The sequence below is a fragment of the Rana temporaria genome, chromosome 11, assembly GCF_905171775.1.
Source record: "Rana temporaria chromosome 11, aRanTem1.1, whole genome shotgun sequence".
In the NCBI taxonomy this organism is placed as follows: Eukaryota; Metazoa; Chordata; class Amphibia; order Anura; family Ranidae; genus Rana; species Rana temporaria.
Window position 1 is genome coordinate 107,184,787 of NC_053499.1, and position 21,854 is coordinate 107,206,640.

At 46.1% G+C, this 21,854-nt stretch overlaps 1 protein-coding gene across 1 annotated transcript in view; it reads left to right on the plus strand.

Moving 5' to 3' along the window:
• The window catches only part of SPTBN2 (spectrin beta, non-erythrocytic 2), a 904,339-nt gene that overhangs the window by 776,136 nt on the left and 106,349 nt on the right, over nucleotides 1–21,854 (plus strand). Inside the window, 1 exon segment of the mRNA XM_040328797.1 lies at nucleotides 15,403–15,469. Coding sequence (XP_040184731.1) covers nucleotides 15,403–15,469 — 67 coding nt within the window.

Consider the following 21,854-nt stretch of genomic DNA (forward strand, 5'->3'; position numbering starts at 1 on the left):
TGTAAAAACGTAACTAAGACTGTATTGTTTTAGAACGCTTCACAGAATGTACCCTTGTGGCTAACAGAAGCCAGTGTCAGAAATAGACTTGAAAAACGTAACACAAATCACTAGGGCCAGATGGCTTACGCCAAAGAGTCCTTAACCACTTCAGCCCTGGAAGGATTTACCCCCTTAATGACTAGACCAGTTTTTGCGATAAGGTACTGCGTTGCATGAAACTGACAATTGCATTGTCGTGCGACGTTATACCCAAACGAAATTGATGTCCTTTTTTCCTACAAATAGAGCTTTCTTTTGGTGGTATTTGATCACCTCTGTAGGTTTTATTTTTTGTGCTAAACAAGAAAAGGCCAACAATTTTTGCTATAATATCCCCCCAAAAAATGTAGATAAAACAAATTTCTTCTTCAGTTTAGGCCAATATGTATCCTGCTACATATTTTTGGTAAAAAAATCGCAATAGGCATATATTGATTAAACACACTTTTTTTGGTACCAGTAACATTTATACATCGATCAGTGCTATAAAAATGCACTGATTACTGTATAAATTACATTGGCAGGGAAGGGGTTAACACTGGGGGGCGATCAAGGGGTTAAGTGTGGGAGGTTTCTAACTGTGGGGCGAGTGGACTCACTGGGAGTACAGAGATCGCTGCCCCTAATCATTAGGAACAGACAATCACACACTACTTCCCTGACAGAACAGGGATCTGCTTTGTTTACACAGCCAGATCCCTGTTCTGCCTATCTGTGGAGCAATTTGCAGGTGGCCATCACGGCCGACGGCACCCACTGTATCTATTACACAAAGCGCCTCACTGGTAAGGCGATTTGCGCAATAGAGCCGCCCTGCCGCAGTATAAATGTGGCGACTGGTTGGGTTATAGCTAGACCGTTCCTAATTTTCATGAACAGTTTACTGAACGGAATGGTACCAGCTGATTGGAGAAAATCCAATGTGGTACCAGGGGCGTACCTAGAGCATTTGGCACCCGGGGCAGATCCTATATCTGGCACCCCCCCCCCTTAAAATGTAAAAACACCCCACTGTGCCCCCTGCATCTTTCAATATCTTTTTGTCATTACTGTGTACCCCCTCTCCACAACTGCACCTCTGGACCCCTTTAGATTACACAGCACTGCACTTCTGGACCACCTTACATTACACAGCACCCTACACCTCTGGACCCCTTTATATTACACAGCACCCTACACCTCTGGACCCCTTTATATTACACAGCACCCTGCACCTCTGGATCCTTGTACATTACACAGCACCCTGCACCTCTGGACCTCTTAACCACAGCACCCTGCACCTCTGGACCCCTGTACATTACACATCACCCTGCACCTCTGGATTCTTGCACATTACACAGCACCCTGCACCTCTGGACCCCTTTACATTACACAGCACCCTGCACCCTTGTACATTACACAGCACCCTTCACCTCTGGACCCCTTAACATTACACAGTACCCTGCACCTCTGGACCCCTTAACATTACACAGTACCCTGCACCTCTGGACCCCTTTACATTACACAGTACCCTGCACCTCTGAACCCCTTTACATTACACGTACCCTGCACCTCTGGACCCTTTTACATTACACAGCACCCTGCACCTCTGGACCCCTGTACATTACACAGCACCCTGCACCTCTGGATCCCTGTACATTACACAGTACCCTGCACCTCTGGACCCCTGTACATTACACAGCACCCTGCACCTCTGGATCCCTGTACATTACACAGCACCCTGCACCTCTGGATCCCTGTACATTACACAGCACCCTGCACCCCTGGACCCCTTTACCACAGCACCCTGCACCTCTGGACCCCTTTACATTACACAACCCTTGTACCTCTGGACCTCTTTACATTACACAGCACCCTGCACCTCTGGACCCCTGTACATTACACAGCACCCTGCACCTCTGGATCCCTTTACATTACACAGCACCTCTGGACCCCTTTACATTACACGGTACCCCGCACCTCTGGACCCCTTTACATTACACAGTACCCTCCACCCCTTTACATTACACAGTACCCTGCACCTCTGGACCCTTTTACATTACACAGCACCCTGCAACTCTGGACCCCTGTACATTACACAGCACCCTGCACCTCTGGACCCCTGTACATTACACAGCACCCTGCACCTCTGGACCCCTGTACATTACACAGCACCCTGCACCTCTGGACCCCTGTACATTACACAGCACCCTGCACCTCTGGACCCCTGTACATTACACAGCACCCTGCACCTCTGGACCCCTGTACATTACACAGCACCCTGCACCTCTGGACCCCTGTACATTACACAGCACCCTGCACCTCTGGATCCCTGTACATTACACAGCACCCTGCACCTCTGGATCCCTGTACATTACACCGCACTCTGAACCCCTAGACCCCTTTACCACAGCACCCTGCACCTCTGGACCCCTTTACATTACACAACCCTTGTACCTCTGGACCCCTTTACATTACACAGCACTCTGGACCCCTGTACATTACACAGCACCCTTCACCTCTGGACCCCTTTACATTACACAGTACCCTGCACGTCTGGATCCCTTTACATTACACAGTACCCTGCACCTCTGAACCAGTTTCCCATTAACAGCACCCTGGACCTCTTTACCACAGCACCCTGCACCTCTGGACCCCTTAACATTACACAGTACCCTGCACCTCTGGACCCCTTTACATTACACAGTACCCTGCACCTCTGGGGTCCAGAGGTGCAGGGTGCTGTGTAATGTAAAGGGGTCCAGAGGTACAAGGGTTGTGTAATGTAAAGGGGTCCAAAGGTACAAGGGTTGTGTGTAATGTAAAGGGGTCCCAAGAGGTACAAGGGTTGTGTAATGTAAGGGGTCCAGAGGTGCTGTGTAATGTAAAGGGGTCCAGAGGTGAAGGGTGCTGTGTAATGTACACAGCACCCTGCACCTCTGGATCCCTGTACATTACACAGCACCCTGGACCCCTTTACCACAGCACCTTGCACCTCTGGACCCCTTTTCATTACACAGCACCCTGCACCTCTGGACCCCTGTATATTACACAGCACCCTGCACCTCTGGACCCCTTTACATTACACAGTACCCTGCACCTCTGGACCTCTTTACCACAGCACCCTGCACCTCTGGACCCCTGTACATTACACAGCACCCTGCACCTCTGGACCCCTTTACATTACACAGTACCCTGCACCTCTGGACCCCTTTACATTACACAGTACCCTGCACCTCTGAACCCCTTTACATTACACAGTACCCTGCACCTCTGAACCCCTTTACATTACACAGCACCTGTAAAAAGCGCCCGCTCCTTGAGCCTGCTTCTGGGGATGTCTCTGACACAGAATCGCTGTTTTTTCTGGTTCTGTTATGACAGAGGCTGCGGGTTTAACCCTTATGGATAGTGAGGATGACTCTGCTGCAGTCAGTTGCTGGCAAGAATTTGTTGGAGCTCTTGTTTCTGCGGTGCGTGAGGATGTGGCGGAGACACCTCCGTGTCAGTACCAGCAGACTGCCACGCACCGCTGAAGTGTTTCCTTGTGTTCCTTATTTGGTCAATATGTTATACAAGGAATGGGATGCACCGCAAAAAGTTTGTCAAAAAACGTTGCAACCCGTTACCCCCTTGAGGGGGGCTTTAAAAAAAAAGTAGGTCTCTCCTCCGCCAGTGGACACCCCTGTGTCCAGACTGCGCAAGGCCACCACGTTGCCTGTGGAAGGGGCTCCTGCATTTCAGGATCCCACTGATAGGAGAGTGGAGGCCGTGGCCCGCTCCCTATTCACGGTGGTGGGTTCGGCGGTGAGGCCCGCTCTGGCCGGGGCCCTGGTCAGGCCCCGACTAAAAGGGCGAAGCTCCTGCTGCAGGAGCTGGAAGAAGGGGCTTCTGAATCCTCTAGGGACCTGGCTGAACAATTGGTTCAGGGTCAGAATTTTCTCTGCGAGGCGGCCATGGATACGATCCGGGGCTTCCGTCTATGCAGTGGTTCTGCGCCGCCTTGTGTGGCTGAAGAGCTGGTCTGCGGACTAGTCCTCTAAGGTGGCCTTGGTGATGGCTGTTAAGGGTGAACGGTCCTTTTGGGACTTCCCTGAATGGCATCATTGAGGATGCCACGGGTGGTAAGCGCATGCTGTTCCCACAGTCTGGGAAGGGCTAGGGACCTTGCCCTGTGCAAGGACCCTCCTTGCCTACCTCCGAGCGTTTTTTCGCCCGCCCTGTGCGATGGGGGTAGGTCTACATGGTGCTTGAATCCCGCTGCGGGGTAGCAGCGCACCTGATACCGCATGCCTAACAAGTCTGCGGACATACCTGCTTCCGCCTGAAGGTCTGCTCCCGCCCGTGTCTCGGGTTGGAGACTGGCTTCGCATTGCGAAGTGTTTTCCTTGGGGTACAAGATTGAGTTTCTCTCTTGTCTGCCAAACAGGTTTTTTCCCTTCGGCCTCTGGCCTCCTCTGGTTCGCCGGTTGGCTCTGTCAGGGGCTGTCCAGGATCTTCTGGTCAGGGGAGTGATTGTGCCAGTTCCCTCGTTGGAACGGTCTCGGGGTTTTTACTCCATTCTGTTTGTGTCCCCACGGAGGATGGGGCCCGGTCAATCCTGGGCCTCAAGTCCCTCGTTTGTTTTGTCAAGGTGCAAACTTTTAGGTGGTGTCGATTCGCTTGGTAATAGCGGCACTCCATCAGAGGGATTTTCTGGCATCCTTGGATGTCATGAACGTGTACCTGCATATCCTCAAACCACCGGAGATTCTGTGCTTTGCAGTCGGGGGGGACCATTTTCAATTGGTGTCCTTCCCATTCGGTGGGTTTTCGCCAAGGTGCTCGTCCCGATACTGGCCCGGCTGTGACAGCGGGGGTTTGTTATCATGGGATGTCTGGACGACATTCTCCTAGGAGCTTCTTCGAGCTCTGCATTGGTGGAGCCGTGTCTATCACGTGTCAGGCTCTCCGAGTGTTCGGCTGGTTTCTGGATTGTCCTGAAATCAGGGTTGATTCCGTCTCAGGGACTGAAATACCTGGGACTAGTCCTGGATTCCGCCGGGGCGGGAGTGTTTTTCTCCTAACGGAAAAACTTCAGACTCTGCTATCTGCTGTGCAGCAGTTGCCGACCCAGAAGCGGTCATCTCTGCGATTCTGCAGGAAGGTTCTGGGTCAGTTGATAGCCTCTTTCGAGGCGGTTCCGTATGCCCAATTCCACGCCAGGGTACTATGGAGGGGACTGCTGTCACGATGGGACTAGCTTCCGTCATCTCTGGATTACCGGATTCAATTGAGTCATCTGATCATGTCTCCCCTGGTGTGGTGGCTGACGTCTCCGGTGCTTCGGGCCGGAAAGTCATTTTTCTGCAGGCCACTGGAGAGTGGTCATGACGGATGCCAGCCTCTCCGGTTGGGGAGGGGCGCTTGGGGCACCCAGTCAGCCCAGGGGCACTGGACTCAGGTGGCCTGCATACTGATCAACGTTCTGGAGCTCCGAGCAATCAAGCTTTGCCTTGCCAGGTGGTCCCTGGATCTACAGGGCCGACCGGTCAGGATCCTGTCCGATAACACCACGGCCGTGGCGTAGGTTGATCATCAGGGAGGCACACGGAGTTCTGTTGCAGCGACGGGGGTCGCGCACATCCTTTCGGTGGGCCGAAGGGTCCGTTCCGGCTCTATCGGCCGGGTACATTCCGGGAATACGGAATTGGCTAGCCGACTACCTAAGTCGCACTGCACTGGGCCAAGGAGAGTGGTCTCTCCACCCGCAGGTGTTTTGGGGTATGTGCCGAAAGTGGGGCACTCCGGACGTGGACCTTCTAGCGTCCCATCTCTATCAGTAGGTGCCACGATTCGTGGCCAGGTTTAAGGACCCGTGGGCGGACACGTCAGGCGCGTTGGTGGCTCCTTGGGGTCACTGTCGCCTACTTTACACCTTCCCTCCTCGGAAGCTTCTTCCTCGCCTGCTGCACAGAGTGGAAGCTGTGGGGATTCTATCAGTCCTGATTGCCCCAGATTGGCCGCGTCGCTTCTGGTACGCGGACCTAATGCGTCTGGTGGCGGACGCCTCCTAGTGTCTTCCCCTGGGAATTGATTTTCTGTTACAGGGTCCGATCTTCCACCCTGTTTCACAGCCACCGGCCTTAGCGGCGTGGCTGTTGAGAGACAGGGGCTTAAGGACCGAGGCCTATTGGGCTCGGTGGTCTCTACCGTGCTGCCTGCACGGAAGTCTACCTCGCGTAGGTTTTTTCCTCATACATGGAAGGCCTACTGCTTTGGGAGGAGCCTGCGATCGAATCCGAGTGCATCGGATCGAGCTGAGGAAACAGCATACTGAGTGGCGTTTTCATGCTTTACTGAAAGCGGGGATTCGTGAGTGCATATGTCAATGCTCTGATTACATTTTTGATCTGTCATCGAATATTGTGCAATGAGGTTTTTCTCTTTTCTTTCATGCAATCCCTGTCTGTGAGTGCCTGTATCATCTGATCACAGCGGTGGAGGGCTGGATTAGCATTCAGATTGAAGAGAGTGATTTTTTCCCTGCATGGAATCCTGCTAATCACTGTGCACTAATTAAGGACATATTAGTAATTCACAGTTTATGGAGTGTTCTCCCTGATTAGTTTTCTTTGTACTTTTTATCACCTCTTAAGTTAATATTAGCGCATCTATATTTTATATGTGGCCCTACAAGAGGGCCTGGCAGTCTCGTCGGCCACCGTTCCTAGGTGGTTCCGACGGATTGTGCTTCAGGCCTATGCCCTGAAGGGGCGTGCGCCCCCCTTTCGGGTTAATGGCGCATTTGACCAGGACGATCGGGGCCTCTTGGGCTTTCCGGCATCATGCCTCTGTGTTACAGCTGTGTTAGGATGCATCCTGGTCGTCAATCCACGCGGTTTCAAAGTTTTACGAGGTGGATGTGTGTGCATCTTTTGATGCCTTCCTCAGCCGCAGGTGTTACGGCGGCAGTTTATGTTTGGAGTTTCTCCGTTGAGCAACTCCGGTTTTTGTTTGGGGTGTAACCTGGTTTGCTGTGTTACTTTCCCACCCCTCGAATTTTTTGACACTGCTTGGGGACGTCCCTAATGTCAATGAAGGCTGTGTCCGTCTATGAACGGAAGAGAAAATAGGATTTTTGTACTCACCGTAAAATCCATTTCTCTGAGTTCATAGACAGACACAGCACCCACCCCTCTTTGGTTTGTACTGCTGGTTACGGACTGAGGCTCCTAGAGCAGGGTGTGGGTTATGCCTGGGGGAGCCACGCCCCCTGGGAGGAGCGGCACGAAGGAAAGGTTTTAACACTTTAAGTGCTGTAAAATTCTGCCTAAACTCTCCTGGTAGGAAGAAGCATAACCCTAATGTCAATGAAGGCTGTGTCCGTCTATGAACTCAGAGAAATGGATTTTACGGTGAGTACAAAAATCCTATTTTCTCCCCCCAGGGCCGCAACTTTCCTGGCTTCCATGCTACATCAGAAGAGAACGGAAGCTGGCCTAATTGCTTCGGCATAGCCCATACGACCTGACTGTGCAGGGACAGCAGAGGTGATCGTAGAGGAACCAGGGCCCCTTACAGCTTGTCCTGGCCTGCTTCGCAGGGTTACATCCTGTCTTGCATACAGGGGTATTAATGGTCTGGCTGTTATAGCCCGCATTCTTGAGGATCAGAGCTTTCAGAATCAGCTGCAATTACCTTGATTCATACAGGAGAGCTGGCCTCCAGGACCAGATATACAAGGGGTGACAGGTATAAGTCAGTCAGTTAAGGCGCCCTTGTGCTCGGAGGATTGGATCTAGTGTTGCTGGCTTACAGAGTCAGCACCTTGGGCTGATGCTCCATAATTTCCCTTCATCTTTCTAAAGAGGAAATTGGTGTTCTTGGTTGCGGCTGCCTCCACAAGAGAGTATTGGCAACTTTCTTTGTATAGAGCCATACTTAATTATTTTTACAAGAAGGCTGATGTTAAATCCTCACCCAACCTTATTGGCTAGAAGGATCTAGTGTTCATTTGAATCAAGATATTCTTGCCTTCCTTTTCTCTTTTTCAGGACCTTGGTCCGCGGAAGGAGAGGTTATTGCTTTCTCTCAATAAAGATGAGAGCAGTTAAGGATCTATCTGAAGGCTTCAGATATAGAAACCTAACGTTTTGTTGCCAGAAGACCCTAGATGTGGGCGGGCAGTGTTCGGATCAGCTATTAAAATGGCTACACGCTCTCTCGTTATAGTAGGAGAGGTCAAGACCTATCTGAAGCGGCTGCTCGGATACGGAAGACTGATGTTGCGCTACCAGGAGGCCCCAGCAAAGGGCAGGCAGCGTCTAAATCAACTATTGTCAAATGTTGATTCATCAGGTTATTATTCAGGCTTATGGTTAAAGACAGGGCTTCCCCCTGTTTCTTTTGGGGTGCACCCTACCAGGATAGTAAGTTCTTCATGCGTGGGGCATTACCAAGCCTTTATGACTCAGATTTGCCAGGCCGCAACTTGGTCGTTTGTGCTTACGTTCACTAAATCCTATCAAGTGAAAAAAAGACGGCAGGAGGATGCAGCCTTTTTTGGCACAATATGCTGCAGGCAGCATTAGAGGTCCTCGTGTCTGATGGCAGTCTGCCTTGTTGGTGTCTCCCTCCCCTCAGTAAGCATTGCTTTAGGACGTCCCACATAGTAATGATTAAAACTGTGTCCCGTGATGTACGATAAAGAAAATAGGATTTTTTATAACAGCTTACCTGTAAAATACTTTTTCTTTGTGTACACCCCTCTTGTTTGGGGATATTGGGACACTTATTGCTTTGCGACAAAAACTGAGGTGCTCCCAGTATGGGAGGGGTTATATAGGGAGGGAACTTCCTGTTCTAATTGATTACACCAGTGTCCAGCACCTGAAGGTGGAATATAACCCACATAGTAATGATTAAGACTCTGTGTCCCGTGATGTACTCAAAGAAAAGGATTTTACAGGTAAGCTATTTTTTCCCTTTTTTTTTTTACAATTTTTTTTATTTTAATATATACAGTTGTGCTCAAAAGTTTGCATACCCTGGCAGAAATTGAGAAATTTTGGCATTTATATTGAAAATATGACTAATCATGCCAAACATCGGTCTTTTAAGGATGGTGATCACATAAAGTCATTTATCACATAGTTTTTTGGCTTCTTATAAAATCATAACAGAAATCGCCCAAATGGCCCTGATCAAAAGTTTACATACCCTGGAATGTTTGGCCTTGGTGCAGACACAGAAGGTGGAATACACAGGTTAAAATAGCTATTAAGGTTTAATTTCCCACATTTGTGGCTATTTAAATCACAATTGGTGTCTGTATACATAGTTGAGTTTGTTAGCTCTCATATGGATACACTAAGCAGGCTAGATACTAAGCCATGGCGAGCAGAAAAGAACAGTCAAAAGACCTGCGAAATAAGGTAATGAAACTTTACAAAGATGGAAAAAGATATAAAAAGATATCCAAGGCCTTGAATATGCAAGTCAGTATTGTTCAATCATTTAATAAGAAGTAGAAAATTTGGAAATCTCTTGATGCCAAGGTCAGGTAGATCCAGAAAGATTTCACTGCCACAGGAATTGTTCAGGATACAAAGAAAACCCCACAAGTAACCTCAGGAGAAATGCAGGCTGCTCTGGACAACGTTGGTGTGGTTATTTTTAAGGAGCACAACATGATGATACTTGAACAAAAAAAAGCTGCATGGTCTAGTTGTCAGAAAGTTCCACAAGTTCCACAAAAGCCTGATTACAATATGCCCAACACCTTGACATGCCTTATCAGGCTTTTTTGTGGCATTGGCGCAGTAAAGGCTTTTTTTCTGGGAACTCAACCATGCAGCTCTTTTTTGTTCAAGTATTGTTGAATTGTGCTCCTTAACCACTTAAGACCCGGACCGAAATGCAGCTAAAGGACCAGGCCAGGTTTTGCGATTCGGGACTGCGTCGCTTTAACAGACAATTGCTCGGTCGTGCGACGTGGCTCCCAAACAAAATTGGCGTCCTTTTTTTCCCATAAATAGAGCTTTCTTTTGGTGGTATTTGATCACCTCTGCGGTTTTTATTTTTTGCGCTATAAACAAAAATAGACCGTCAATTTTGAAAAAAATGCAATATTTTTTACTTTTTGCTATAATAAATATCCCCCAAAAATATATAAAAAAAAAAAATGTCTTCCTCAGTTTAGGCCGATACGTATTCTTCCTATTTTTGGTAAAAAAAATCGCAATAAGCGTTTATCGGTTGGTTTGCGCAAAATGTATAGCATTTACAAAATAGGGGATAGTTTTATTGCATTTTTATAAAAAAAAAAATTTTTACTACCAATGGCGGCGATCAGCGTTTTTTTTTCGTGACTGCGACATTATGACGGACACTTCAGACAATTTTGACACATTTTTGGGTGCCGCGGTCCCGGAGCTTCGGACCGGGTCGCAGGAGTACGCCCGCGACCCACGGCTGGGCTTAAAAATCAACGTAATATACATTGATGTGCCTAGCCGTGCCATTCTCCAGACGTATATATGTGCAGGAGGCGGTCCTTAAGTGGTTAAAAACAACCACACCGTCTTTTTGGAGAGCAGCCTGTATTTCTCCTGAGGTTACCTGTGTTTTTTTTTGTTGTATCCTGGGCAGTTCTTCTGCCAGTTGTGGCTCTTTCTTGGTCTACCTGACCTTGGCTTGGTATCAAGAGCCCCAAATTTTCCACTTAATTAAACAGTACCGACTGGCATATTCAAGGCAGTGGGCATCTTTTTATATACTTTTCCATCTTTATCAAGCTCCATTACTTTGTTACGCAGGTCTTTTGACTGTTCTTTTCTACCTCCTCATGACTCGGTGTCTAGCCTGCTTAGGGCATCCATGTGAGAGCTAACAAACTCATTGACTATTTATGTGTATTTTGGCATTACTGTTTGGCATTTATTTTGAAATTATGACTAATCATGTCAAAAAAATATTTTATTCAAGTATAGTGGTGATCACTATACTTGAATAAAATATTTTTTTGACATGAATGAAGCCATTTAATATCACACTGTTTTTTGGCTCCTTTTAAAATCATAACGGGAATCGCCCAAATGGCCCTGATCAAAAGTTTACATACCCTGGAATGTTTGGCCTTGCTTCTTTCTCGCAACTTGACCATGCAGCTCTTTTTTGTTCAAGTATATCATCGTATTGTGCTCCTTAAAAACAACCACACCAACTATTTCCAGAACAGCCTGTATTTCTCATGAGATTACCTGTGGGGTTTTTTTTGTATCCCAAAGAATTTCTGTGGTAGTTGTGGCTGAAATATTTCTGGATATACCTGACCTTGGCTTGGTATGAAGAGATCCCCAAATGTTCTACTTAAATGATTGAACAATACTGACTGGCATATTCAAGTGTTTGGATATCTTTTTATATCCTTTCCATCTTTTTAAAGTTTCATTACCTTGTTATGCAGGTCTTTTGACTGTTCTTTTCTGCTCTCCATGGCTTAGTATCTAGCCTGCTTAGTGTAGCCATGTGAGAGCTAAAACACTCATTGACTATATACACAGCCACAAATGGCAATTAAATGGTTATTTTTTTTACATTTTAACCCGTATGTGCCACGTTCTGTGTCTGTACCAAGGCCAAACATTCCAGGGTATGTAAACTCTTGATCAGGGCCATTTGTGCGATTTCTGTTATGATTTTAAAAGGTGCCAAAAAATTATGCAATATTAAATGGCTTTGTGTGATCACTATCCTTGAATAAGAGTTTTATGGCATGATTAATCTTATTTTCAATATACTGTATATACTCGAGTATAAGCCGAGTTTTTCAGCACATTTTTTTGTGCTGAAAATGCCCCCCTCGGCTTATACTCGAGTCACCTTTTTGCATCTGATCTCCCGGACTTTGGGGACCCGGTACCGGCCCCCAAACTTGGCACACATGTAGCCCCACTCTTCATCTACAAGTGTGCAAAGTTTGTTGTCTGGGGAACCTACGGCTGGGGAGAACCGATTTTTCAAAGCCTGACACCCCTGCCATTGACTCCCATGTTAAATTGTAATTTTTCCAGTGATTTTGGAGGTACCTGGTATTGGCCGGTTATAGGTCTCCTGGACCCGGAACTTGCCACACATGTAGCCCCATTTCTCCTCTATAAGTGTGCAAAGTTTGTTGTCTGGGGGACCTACGTCTGGGGAGCACCGATTTTTCAAAGCCGGACACCCCTTCCATAGACTCCCATGTTAAACGTCAGTTTAGGCATGGGCACAGTGAGGCATGCACATGGACACCCTAGGCTTATACTCGAGTCAATACGTTTTCCCATTTTTTTGTGGTAAAATGAGGTGCCTCGGCTTATACTCGAGTTTATACGGTAAATGACAAAATTTTGAAATTTTTGCCCGGGTATGCAAACTTTTGAGCACATCTGTGTGTGTGTGTGTGTGTGTAATAAATAGATAGATAGATAGATAGATAGATAGATAGATAGATAGATAGATAGATAGACCGTATTTATCGGCCTATACCGCGCACTTTTTTTCCCTGAAAATCAGGGCAAAATCGTGGGTGCGCGGTATACGCCGATACCCGCTTTCCCGCGCCGAGTTTTGAATACTGCGCCGACATATACCGAGCGCAGTACACAGCAGCCGAGCATTGCCGACAATACACGAGTGTACTGCGCTCTGTATATGTCGGCGCAGTATTCAAACTCGGCGCGGGAAACGAGCGGGAAGGACGCCGGACCCGACGAAGAGGACACCCGAAGCCGCAGAAGGACGCCGGACCCGACGAAGAGAACACCCGAAGCCGCAGAAGGACGCCGGACCCGACGAAGAGAACGCCCGAAGCCGCAGAAGGACGCCGGACCCGACGAAGAGAACACCCGAAGCCGCAGAAGGACGCCGGACCCGACGAAGAGAACACCCGAAGCCACTGAAGGATTCCGGACCTGACGAAGAGAACACCCGAAGCCGCAGAAGGACGCCGGACCTGACGAAGAGGACACCCGAAGCCGCCGATGGACGGGCGTGCAAGACACCAAAACTAAGTACAAAAAAAAACTATTTTTCCCATAGGATTCAGGGCAACTTTAGGGGTGCGCGGTATACGCGGGAGCGCGTTATACCGCGATAAATACGGTATATATATATATATATATATATATATATATATATATATATATATATATATATAGTGTTAAAGTGTGTGTGTGTGTGTGTGTGATGTATATATTTTTCCCCCTTTAAATCATGGAAAGGGACTGAGGATAGAGATTCCCCAGTCCCTTTCTCAGCAGCCTCAGCTGCACTGAAGATGCTTGGACAGGGGACAAAGGCTCCTCTCCATTCATAAACTGAAGCATCGTAAACAAAGTGATCATCGACTCTGTTCATTCGGGAATAGGAAGGAGCCGGTAAATTACATATTTACCGGCTTCTTCCTCCGTTCTCCATCCTGAAAGATCTGGAACAGTGGGAGGACCGGAGGAGGATACAGAGGACACTCGGGAATGATCGGTGCGGTGGCGGGGGAAGTTATCACTGATCTCCCTCTGTGGCTTTTAATAAAGCAGCTGAAACCATGGATGGGAGAGCAGGAGAAGCGACTGTTGGCTGCTTTATTTAAAGCCACACGGAGATCAGTGATTATAACTTCCCCCGCCAATCATCCCTGAGTGTCCAGGTATCGGATTAGGCAGCGGGAGCATTGCATTTCAAGTTCTCCTGCAAATGGTATCGGTATCGGCACCGATACTACAACTACATACTATGGTGCAACCCTACTATAAACTTGCTTTTGAAAGACAGTGTGACATAAAATATTGCGACGATCTCCATTTTATTCTCTAGGGTCTCTGCTTAAAAAAAAAAAATTGAATGTTTGGGGGTAAAAAATACAGATTCTAACTTGTAAATAGCAAGTGTCAGAAAAGGTTGTCTTTGTGGTTAAACTGACCTAATTTACAGATGGAAGTCTATTCCTTCGATCTAAAAGAACCGAGAGATGCATTGTTTCTCTTTATAACTGCCGGCTATGTGATTTTTTTTTCTTTTTTTGACAGCTTTGCTTGGCTTTGCACTTGTTTAACATGACTTGGAGAAATCCTGTATTAAGATCACGAGGAGGAGGGTTGAATCGTGATCACAATTTTTTTTTTAATGATTAATCGTACAGCTCTAGCTTATTGGGATTTTGTTTTCCAAAAACATGCAGCAGAATACATATTGGCCTAAATTTATGAGTTTATATATAGCACAATATAAAAAAAAACTTTATTTTTTTTTAATTTGTCGCACAAAATTATATTGCAAAAAATAAACGCAGCGGTGATCAAATGCCACACAAAAAGAAAGCTCTATTTGTGGGTACAGCGTTGCATGACCGTGCAATTCTCAGTCATGCCATCGTCGGGCATATTGCAAAAAGTGGCCTGGTCGAGGAGGGGGGTAAATTAACCCGGCAGTCAAGTAGTTTATGTTGAAAAATGTAAAGTAATGCATTGAGTTGCTAGTTTCTCCCTGGGGAAGGCCCACTAGTGGAATCCAGGATGAAAAAAGATCTGGGGGTCCTAGCAGCTGAGTCTCAGCAACTACATGCAATGCCAAGCTGCTGTAATGCAAGCAAAGCAAGCCCAATATTAGCATGCATAAAAAAAGGGATTTACTCAAAATAAAACTATAATCCTGCCACTTTGCAAGACTCTGGTCTGGCCGCATCTTGAGTCTTCCGTCCAGTTTTCTTGGCACTAGGCCTCAGGAAGGATATACTAGAAAGAGTCCAGAGAAGGACTCTTGCGATCTTGGGAATGAGCAGCCAGTGTTTGGTATGTCCTAAAAATAAGTCGGCGCTTATGAAATGTAAACATTGGGGGTAATTCATCCAGGCATCATGTGTGACAGAAAAAGCCTACAGGTATGGTATTTGCATTAAACCATCTGGGCCCTTGTATTCATGGGCTCATTTTTGTAATAAGGCAAACTTGGACTTGCTGTTTGACTTCATTCAGATTACTTCTATGTTTACCAAGTCTTAAAGCGCAACACTAGAAAATTAAATAGACCTCCTCACCTTGTAGTGGGGCTGTGCCTGCACTGCAATTTTTAATTTTACTACACCGGGCATGTGTACACCCCCATTTGCAGCTTGGGACCAGCTGGGGGAAGTAAAAATATTTAGTCTGAAATGCATGTTTTTATGGCACAGCTTAGTTCATTCTGGCACAAACCATGGGTATTGATGTTACCTTCTTTTGCTTATATTGAATAGATGTAACTAAATGTTTTCAATGACATAATATAATCCCTTTGGAAATGCATTTTTTTTTTTTTGTATTTATGTATCACTCACACTGCTGCTCTTTAAGTAATGATAAACATTTATTTTCTTTTAAGATTGCAAAGCTTGCAAACGGAACAAGTTTCTGTGAATGGATTGTACACAGACTCCGACTCTCCTCAGGTAGTCAGCACATATATTTGTTCACTTATAACGTTGTAAAGAGAGAAATTGGCTGCCATTGGTTGTGACCTCCATTTGAAAATGCTAACACTCTTGAGATTTGAGTTAGTGCCTTTTACTTTGTTGCTAGTCAGGTGTTAAGAATGGGGTAATTTTGTTTCTGTAGGACTTTCCTGTTGAGGAAAGAACTAGTAGTTTTAGGTCAATTTGGTTTTAGTTTTAATTAATTTATTTATTTTTAAACTGAACTGATTTTTATTTATTTTTTACCATTTTAAACAAACTATCCTTATCTTTCAATGAAGGACACTTAAATGTAGTAAGTGTTAGTGAAGGAAATGGTTTGTTTGGACCATCTTGGTCCAAACAAACTATTGAAATTCACAGTAAACTTGCAGTTGGGCTTTAAGCTAGCCCCTGTAAACACTTCCTTCATAACGTGAGGACTTTGTTTTCTTTTTCATACATCATGGGACACAGAGTCAGACTAATATTCATTACCTGCTGTATTATGCTCCATCTCCAGGTGGATGGACACTGGTAGACCAAACTTCTTTAGACAGGAAGTGATCCCATATCTAACCCCTCCCATACAGGAAGCACATCAGTTTTTTACCAGTGTCTGCAAGGTAAATGGCACGGTGTGTGTTGAGCTCCAGGTCTCTATTCCCACAAACGGTTCCAAAAATGAATCAAGGGATTGATCGATCGGATTCATTTGACACAGCCTTTTATGCTTGGATAAATGGTACCCCCGAGCCTCCCAAAGAAGACTCGAGATCCTGCAAGGTTTTGCCTGTAAGCAACCTCCAGGTGCTGGACCCTGCAGAGTGGAAATCCTGGACACTGCAGCACTAAGGCATTTCCTGTAGGGTACTGTACAGGTCCAAAGGTGTGGACCCTAAACATGAAAGGGTACCCAGTCCTTCAAGGTCCAAGTGACAGGAACCCGCCGTGAAGATTTCCCCCTACACCCTCTGCTGGAACAGGCGATGTATGCTGATTGGGAATATTCTGACAGGATTTTGTTCCTCTAGTGCATGGGTCTTCAAACTACGGCCCTCCAGTTGTTCAGGAACTACAATTCCCATCATGCCTAGTCATGTCTGTGAATGTCAGAGTCTTGCAATGCCTCATGGGATGTGTAGTTCTGCAACAGCTGGAGGGCCGTAGTTTGAGGATCCTTGCTCTAGTGGAAGCACCATCCTGCTGTTTCTCCTACTGAAGCACCAAGTGGAGCTCCTGTTCTTTTGCCTGCCAATAATGACTTTGTCATCTCCCACTGTAAAAAACCTTCAGCTGCCTGGATTTGTGAGCACTTGAGGCCTTGCCTCACATTAAGCCTAGTTGCTGACCATCACAAGGCATAACACGCCTTAAAGAGACACCTAGGATAGTCCAGCTGCTAAGGGTGACTTTGGCCTATACTCCCCTAATGGTTCTAGCAGTGTTTTCCTGGTATCTCCATATGGAAGTAATTACTGGAACCTGGGAGTAATATTATTATTATTATTGGGTGCTTCGTCTGCTTAGTCAATTTTAGCTCTGTCGGGAGGGGCCTGAGGCTTCCTGAAAGTCCACAAACGACTTCCTAGATGTTTTTGCCAGGTACTAGATCTTTTGTTCCATATTTGGTCTAAGCTTGCCTGAAGGGATTTGGCCTCTGACCTTTCTGTGAGCCAAACTGAGTCCGCAGCCCTATTTTCATTTCTGCTTCAGAATCCCAACAATTCGGAAAGGACTCAGATGTGCAGTTTCAAACCTTCCTATTGTAGCACATATCACCCTGCCTTTGCAGGATCAGCCTGCTTTTGTAGACTTTGGGTGTTTTAGAGCTTCTGTGGCTGCAAAGGCTTGTCCGCGACAAATGCTGTTTGAGGGCTTCCTCTACGCACTGAAAACATCCTGACAAGTCCTGGGCCAAAGTATTTCCCCTTTTTGAGAAGAGATTCTAATAGGTGTTCTGTGTCCACAGTGGATGCTCCCGTGCTTCATATTAACCACCAGAATGTAAGGTATACTCAACTTTGTGGCTGACGGGGAAAAAACTACCACTGCTGGGATAGGTCTGATGAGTTGTCCGTTGTCCATGGAACAGCTCATTCATCTTCCATTTGAAGGAAATTGGGGTTGATTTGCAACTGTGCATGGTAGCCAATCATTTTCTAGTTTCCGTTCAATTAAGCTTTGACAAAAATAAACTGAAAGCTGATTGGTTTCTATGCACAGCTTCTCCAAATTTTGCACTATTCAGCTTAAGTATATCTACCCCCATAGTCTTGATGGACAGCTCTTGGCACTGTCATTAGCAATGCCTTAGTTGGTCACAGTATGTGTTTTTTTTTGCCTTTGCATTCCATACTTGGAGATCCTCTGAATAAAACTCAGACTGTAGGTCTAAAAGCTGGTGATCTCCTGATTCCTCTGGCGTGAAGGTGTAGTTCCTTGGCTTTTGGGCGTTCATGATACCCCCTTTAGCCTATAGTCCAATTATTTGAAGACTGTAATAGGAAATGTAGCGCTAGAATTAAGAGAGACCAAATCATACGTGGCGAGGTTGGCCTCAAAGTGCAACCAAAGTGAATATAAATAAATAAGTCCACATAAAAGGTCCATTCAAAAAGCCATAGAATGAGATGGTGAAACCAGACGTGTAGCAATATGGGTCATCACATGAACCTTCTTGCAAAGGAGTGAAGGAGAATACTCTTACCGGAACCAGTGGATCTACTTGTTAGGCAGATCATTAGAGCGTATGAAATCCCAATGGCAAGTCAGACCAAACAGATAGCAGCTGACAACTCTTTTAGAAGATGTCCTGAATTGGAGGGAGACTCTGAATTCACTGGACTTCCCAGGTCAGTAATGACACCCATATGACTTACCAGAAGTGAACTCAACAGTGACCAATTGAAAATTCAAAGCCAGTGAAAATCGGGAGGGGAGGCCAGCAGTAATTGGACACCCACATGTCCACTCCTCTCTCCCCATTGGCGGAACATGAGCCACAATGTCCAATAGGACATATGCTGTCTGCACCCAAGGTCATTTCCCAGAAACTCAGTGGTTCAGGTATCGCCCCATGAAATAATGGGCAGATCTGAAATGACGCTGAGGCGCACCTGGAACAGACATGTCTGCACTGAACAGGCGGACATTGCATGTCACATCGCGGCCAATGAAACGGTGATGCCCATACACATCTCCGGGCATGCACAAACGGAACCGCGTCACGACGTACACCTGACGTCACGCAGCCACACAGCCAGAAACGAGGGGAAGCTCTAAATACAATGCATGTGCAGCACACTGAGCCCACAATAGGCTCAACATAGATGTCTCGACGTGGTGATAGGTGATAACGTCAACGCCATCTTGTGGAGAAAAACGAGATCACACAATCCCCATGTGTAGAGAACCCCAAATTATATAATATGAAACTAACCATGATTGGTACTGGCATGATGAAAGCCAATATATACAATGATACAATGGATAAAAAATAATAAATAAAAACAAGATACACATTAATCAAATAAAGAATAATCAAATCTCAATAACTACATAAGCCCTAGGACTAGAGGGCTGAGAGTTAGATGGATGGGGGGCGACTGGTAGAGTAATGCGGGGGGGGGAGAGAAACTAAGCCAAATTAATGATTTTATATCCCACGCCACATTCATACTGAATGGCGACTAGGTAGCGGAGTTCATAGATCCAATAAGTTTCAAGGCGGGATACTCCTCGTATACGTGACCTCTCCCATCCAATGTGAAACAAATTGGTCTATCACCAAACATTGTGTCCCTGTAGGGTCACGATCATGATTTTGTAAATATGGCGAGGAACGCTGTGGTTGGGTCTTGCCGCTCTTGATGTTGGATATATGTTTGTTCACCCTGATTGTAAGGTCCTGATTGTGCGCCGAACGTATTGTCTTTTGCACGGACAAGTCAGAAGGTAGCCAATGTATTGTGTTACGCATGTGTAAAATGCTTCATTTTGTATACCCGTAGTGTGACTGTTGACAGAAACGTCTCACTTTTACGTCTACCACTGATATTGTGCAAAAAGACATTACACTTGCGACAAGGAAAATAGGCTTTGCAGTCTTGAAAAAAGGAGACCTGTTTGGGGGGGGGGGGGTCTATGATGTTAGGCGCAATCTGGCCCTGAATAGACCTAGCACCCCTAAAAATGATACCAGCTTGTTCTGGCAATGCCAGTCCGAGGAACCTATCACTCCGAAGGACACCCCAATGTCTTTTAAGAATTACTTTGACTTGTTAAGATTGACTTGATACGTGGTAAAAAAGGACCATCTAAATTTATCATCTTTGATCTTTTTTGGACCCGCCTGTAATAATGAATTCCGATTGATTTTCAGCATTCAGATCTTTGGCTGGATAGCCCTTTTCAACAAATCTATCTTTTAGGATAGCCGCCTGAGTAGCAAAGTCCCCAACTCTAGTACAGTTTTCTCCGCAATCAGAGAAACTGACTACGTGGTACGGACTTAAGCCACTGGGGATGGTGGCAGCTTTCCCAGGGATGTATCCATTACGGTCAGTTGGTTTTGAAGTAGGTTGTAAACTCCAACTGATTATCTACTGCCTTAATTTCAAGGTCCAGGGAAATGGAATAGATGTACAGCTAGCCTCATGGCTCAGCCGTATACCCCTGTTGTTTGGAATTGAGTGAAGACATGAAATTCATTCAAGGATTCCTGGTCACCTTTCCATAGGAGAGGATGTCGTCTATATATCTGGCCCACAGGACCAACTCGGGCCTCTTGTGGGCATAGACGACATCCTCCTCCCATTTGGCCATAAACAGGTTGCCAAACTGGGGGCAAATTTTAGCCCCCATGGCCACACCCCTCGTCTGTAAATAGAAACTATTCTGAAACCAGAATAGTTGTGTGTGGTTGCGAACCTGAGGAGCTGCATGATAAAGTTGCGCTGAATAATAGGTTTTGAGGGCAGTTGACTACTATCCATCTCAGAGTACCACTTTGCCTAACTCATGGGGTATGCACGTGTAAAGTGCAGCAACATCTGCCGTAACTAAAATCGTACCTTCCTGGAAGTTGACCGATTGTAACAGTCTGATAGTGTCCCCTGTGTCCTTCAAATATGAAGGCACAAGTCTGACCAACGGTTCAAGATGGAAATCTACATATTTCCCTATCCTCGCGGTGACCGAGTCAATCCCACCGACTATAGGACTGCCGGGGGGATTGAGCGGGTCCTTGTGGACCTTGGGGAGATAGTAGATGGCCGGAATCCTAGGTGCCACAGGCACAAGAAAACTCCTTTCCTTTTTATCTAGGATCATCAGAGAAAAACCCTCAGCCACCAACTCCACAAGGGCCTTTCTGTATCGAAGAGTGGGGTTTGTGTAAACCGAAGTTTGTCTCAGAATCACTCAGATTCACATTTCTTTGACGTAATCAACTTTGTCCAGCACGACCATGGCACCACCCTTGTCGGCTGGACAATGATTAAATCTTTCTGTTCACAAAGCTGCTTTAATCCTACTTTCATTTTAAGATTTGTGTGTATCTTTTTTCTGGGCAACTTCTCCAAATCTTGTAAAACCAAGTTGCGAAAAACATTGATGGATAATGCCATAAAGCCGGGAGGGTTAAACGGGGAAGGATTAGCCAACCTGATATGTACATTGGTGTCTTGTAATGTGGAATAGTGGACACTGCTTTAGGAGGATTCAGAAAGTGTCTTTGAATATTGAGCTTATGGATAAACTTTTGGACGTCTATAAACGTAGAAAACCTGTTCAAGGTCCTAGGAGGAACGTATTTTCAAACCTTTGTCTAGAACAATTTGAAGACCACATCAATTTCAGCTGCCCTGCAGAATATTTCCTGTCGTCTATTCTGACCTCTCTGGTTCTCTGCTCTCTAGGAGCTCTCTGTTACGGTCTTGGTAGAACTTGCCCTTGGGAGTTATCCCAGTATTTTATCTCTCCAGAGGAACCTTCTACTTTAGTTGGGACCATGTTCTGATCCCTCTGTGTCCTGCAAGGACACTGGTAGTTGTTGACAGCAATTGGACCTTATGGCCACCCTAGTGCTTCTTACCATTGACTATAGGGTATTATCCTTCCTTTTAGAGATTGACTAGGCAGAAACAGCACTTTAAGTGTTAAAAACACTTCTCACAGTACAGTACCTCCCAGGGGACGAGTCCCCCCGGGTACATCCCCCTCTCTACCTCATGCAGCCCAAGTTTTTTCTGCCTAGTGAAAGGAGATGACATGGCTCCTCTGGGCCCATGTGCTCTGAAGATTTTTTTCGCTTTTCTTTTTCCTGCATTTTTGGATCCTGGGATCTACAATCAACTGCCGACTGGGTGACAGGCTGGTT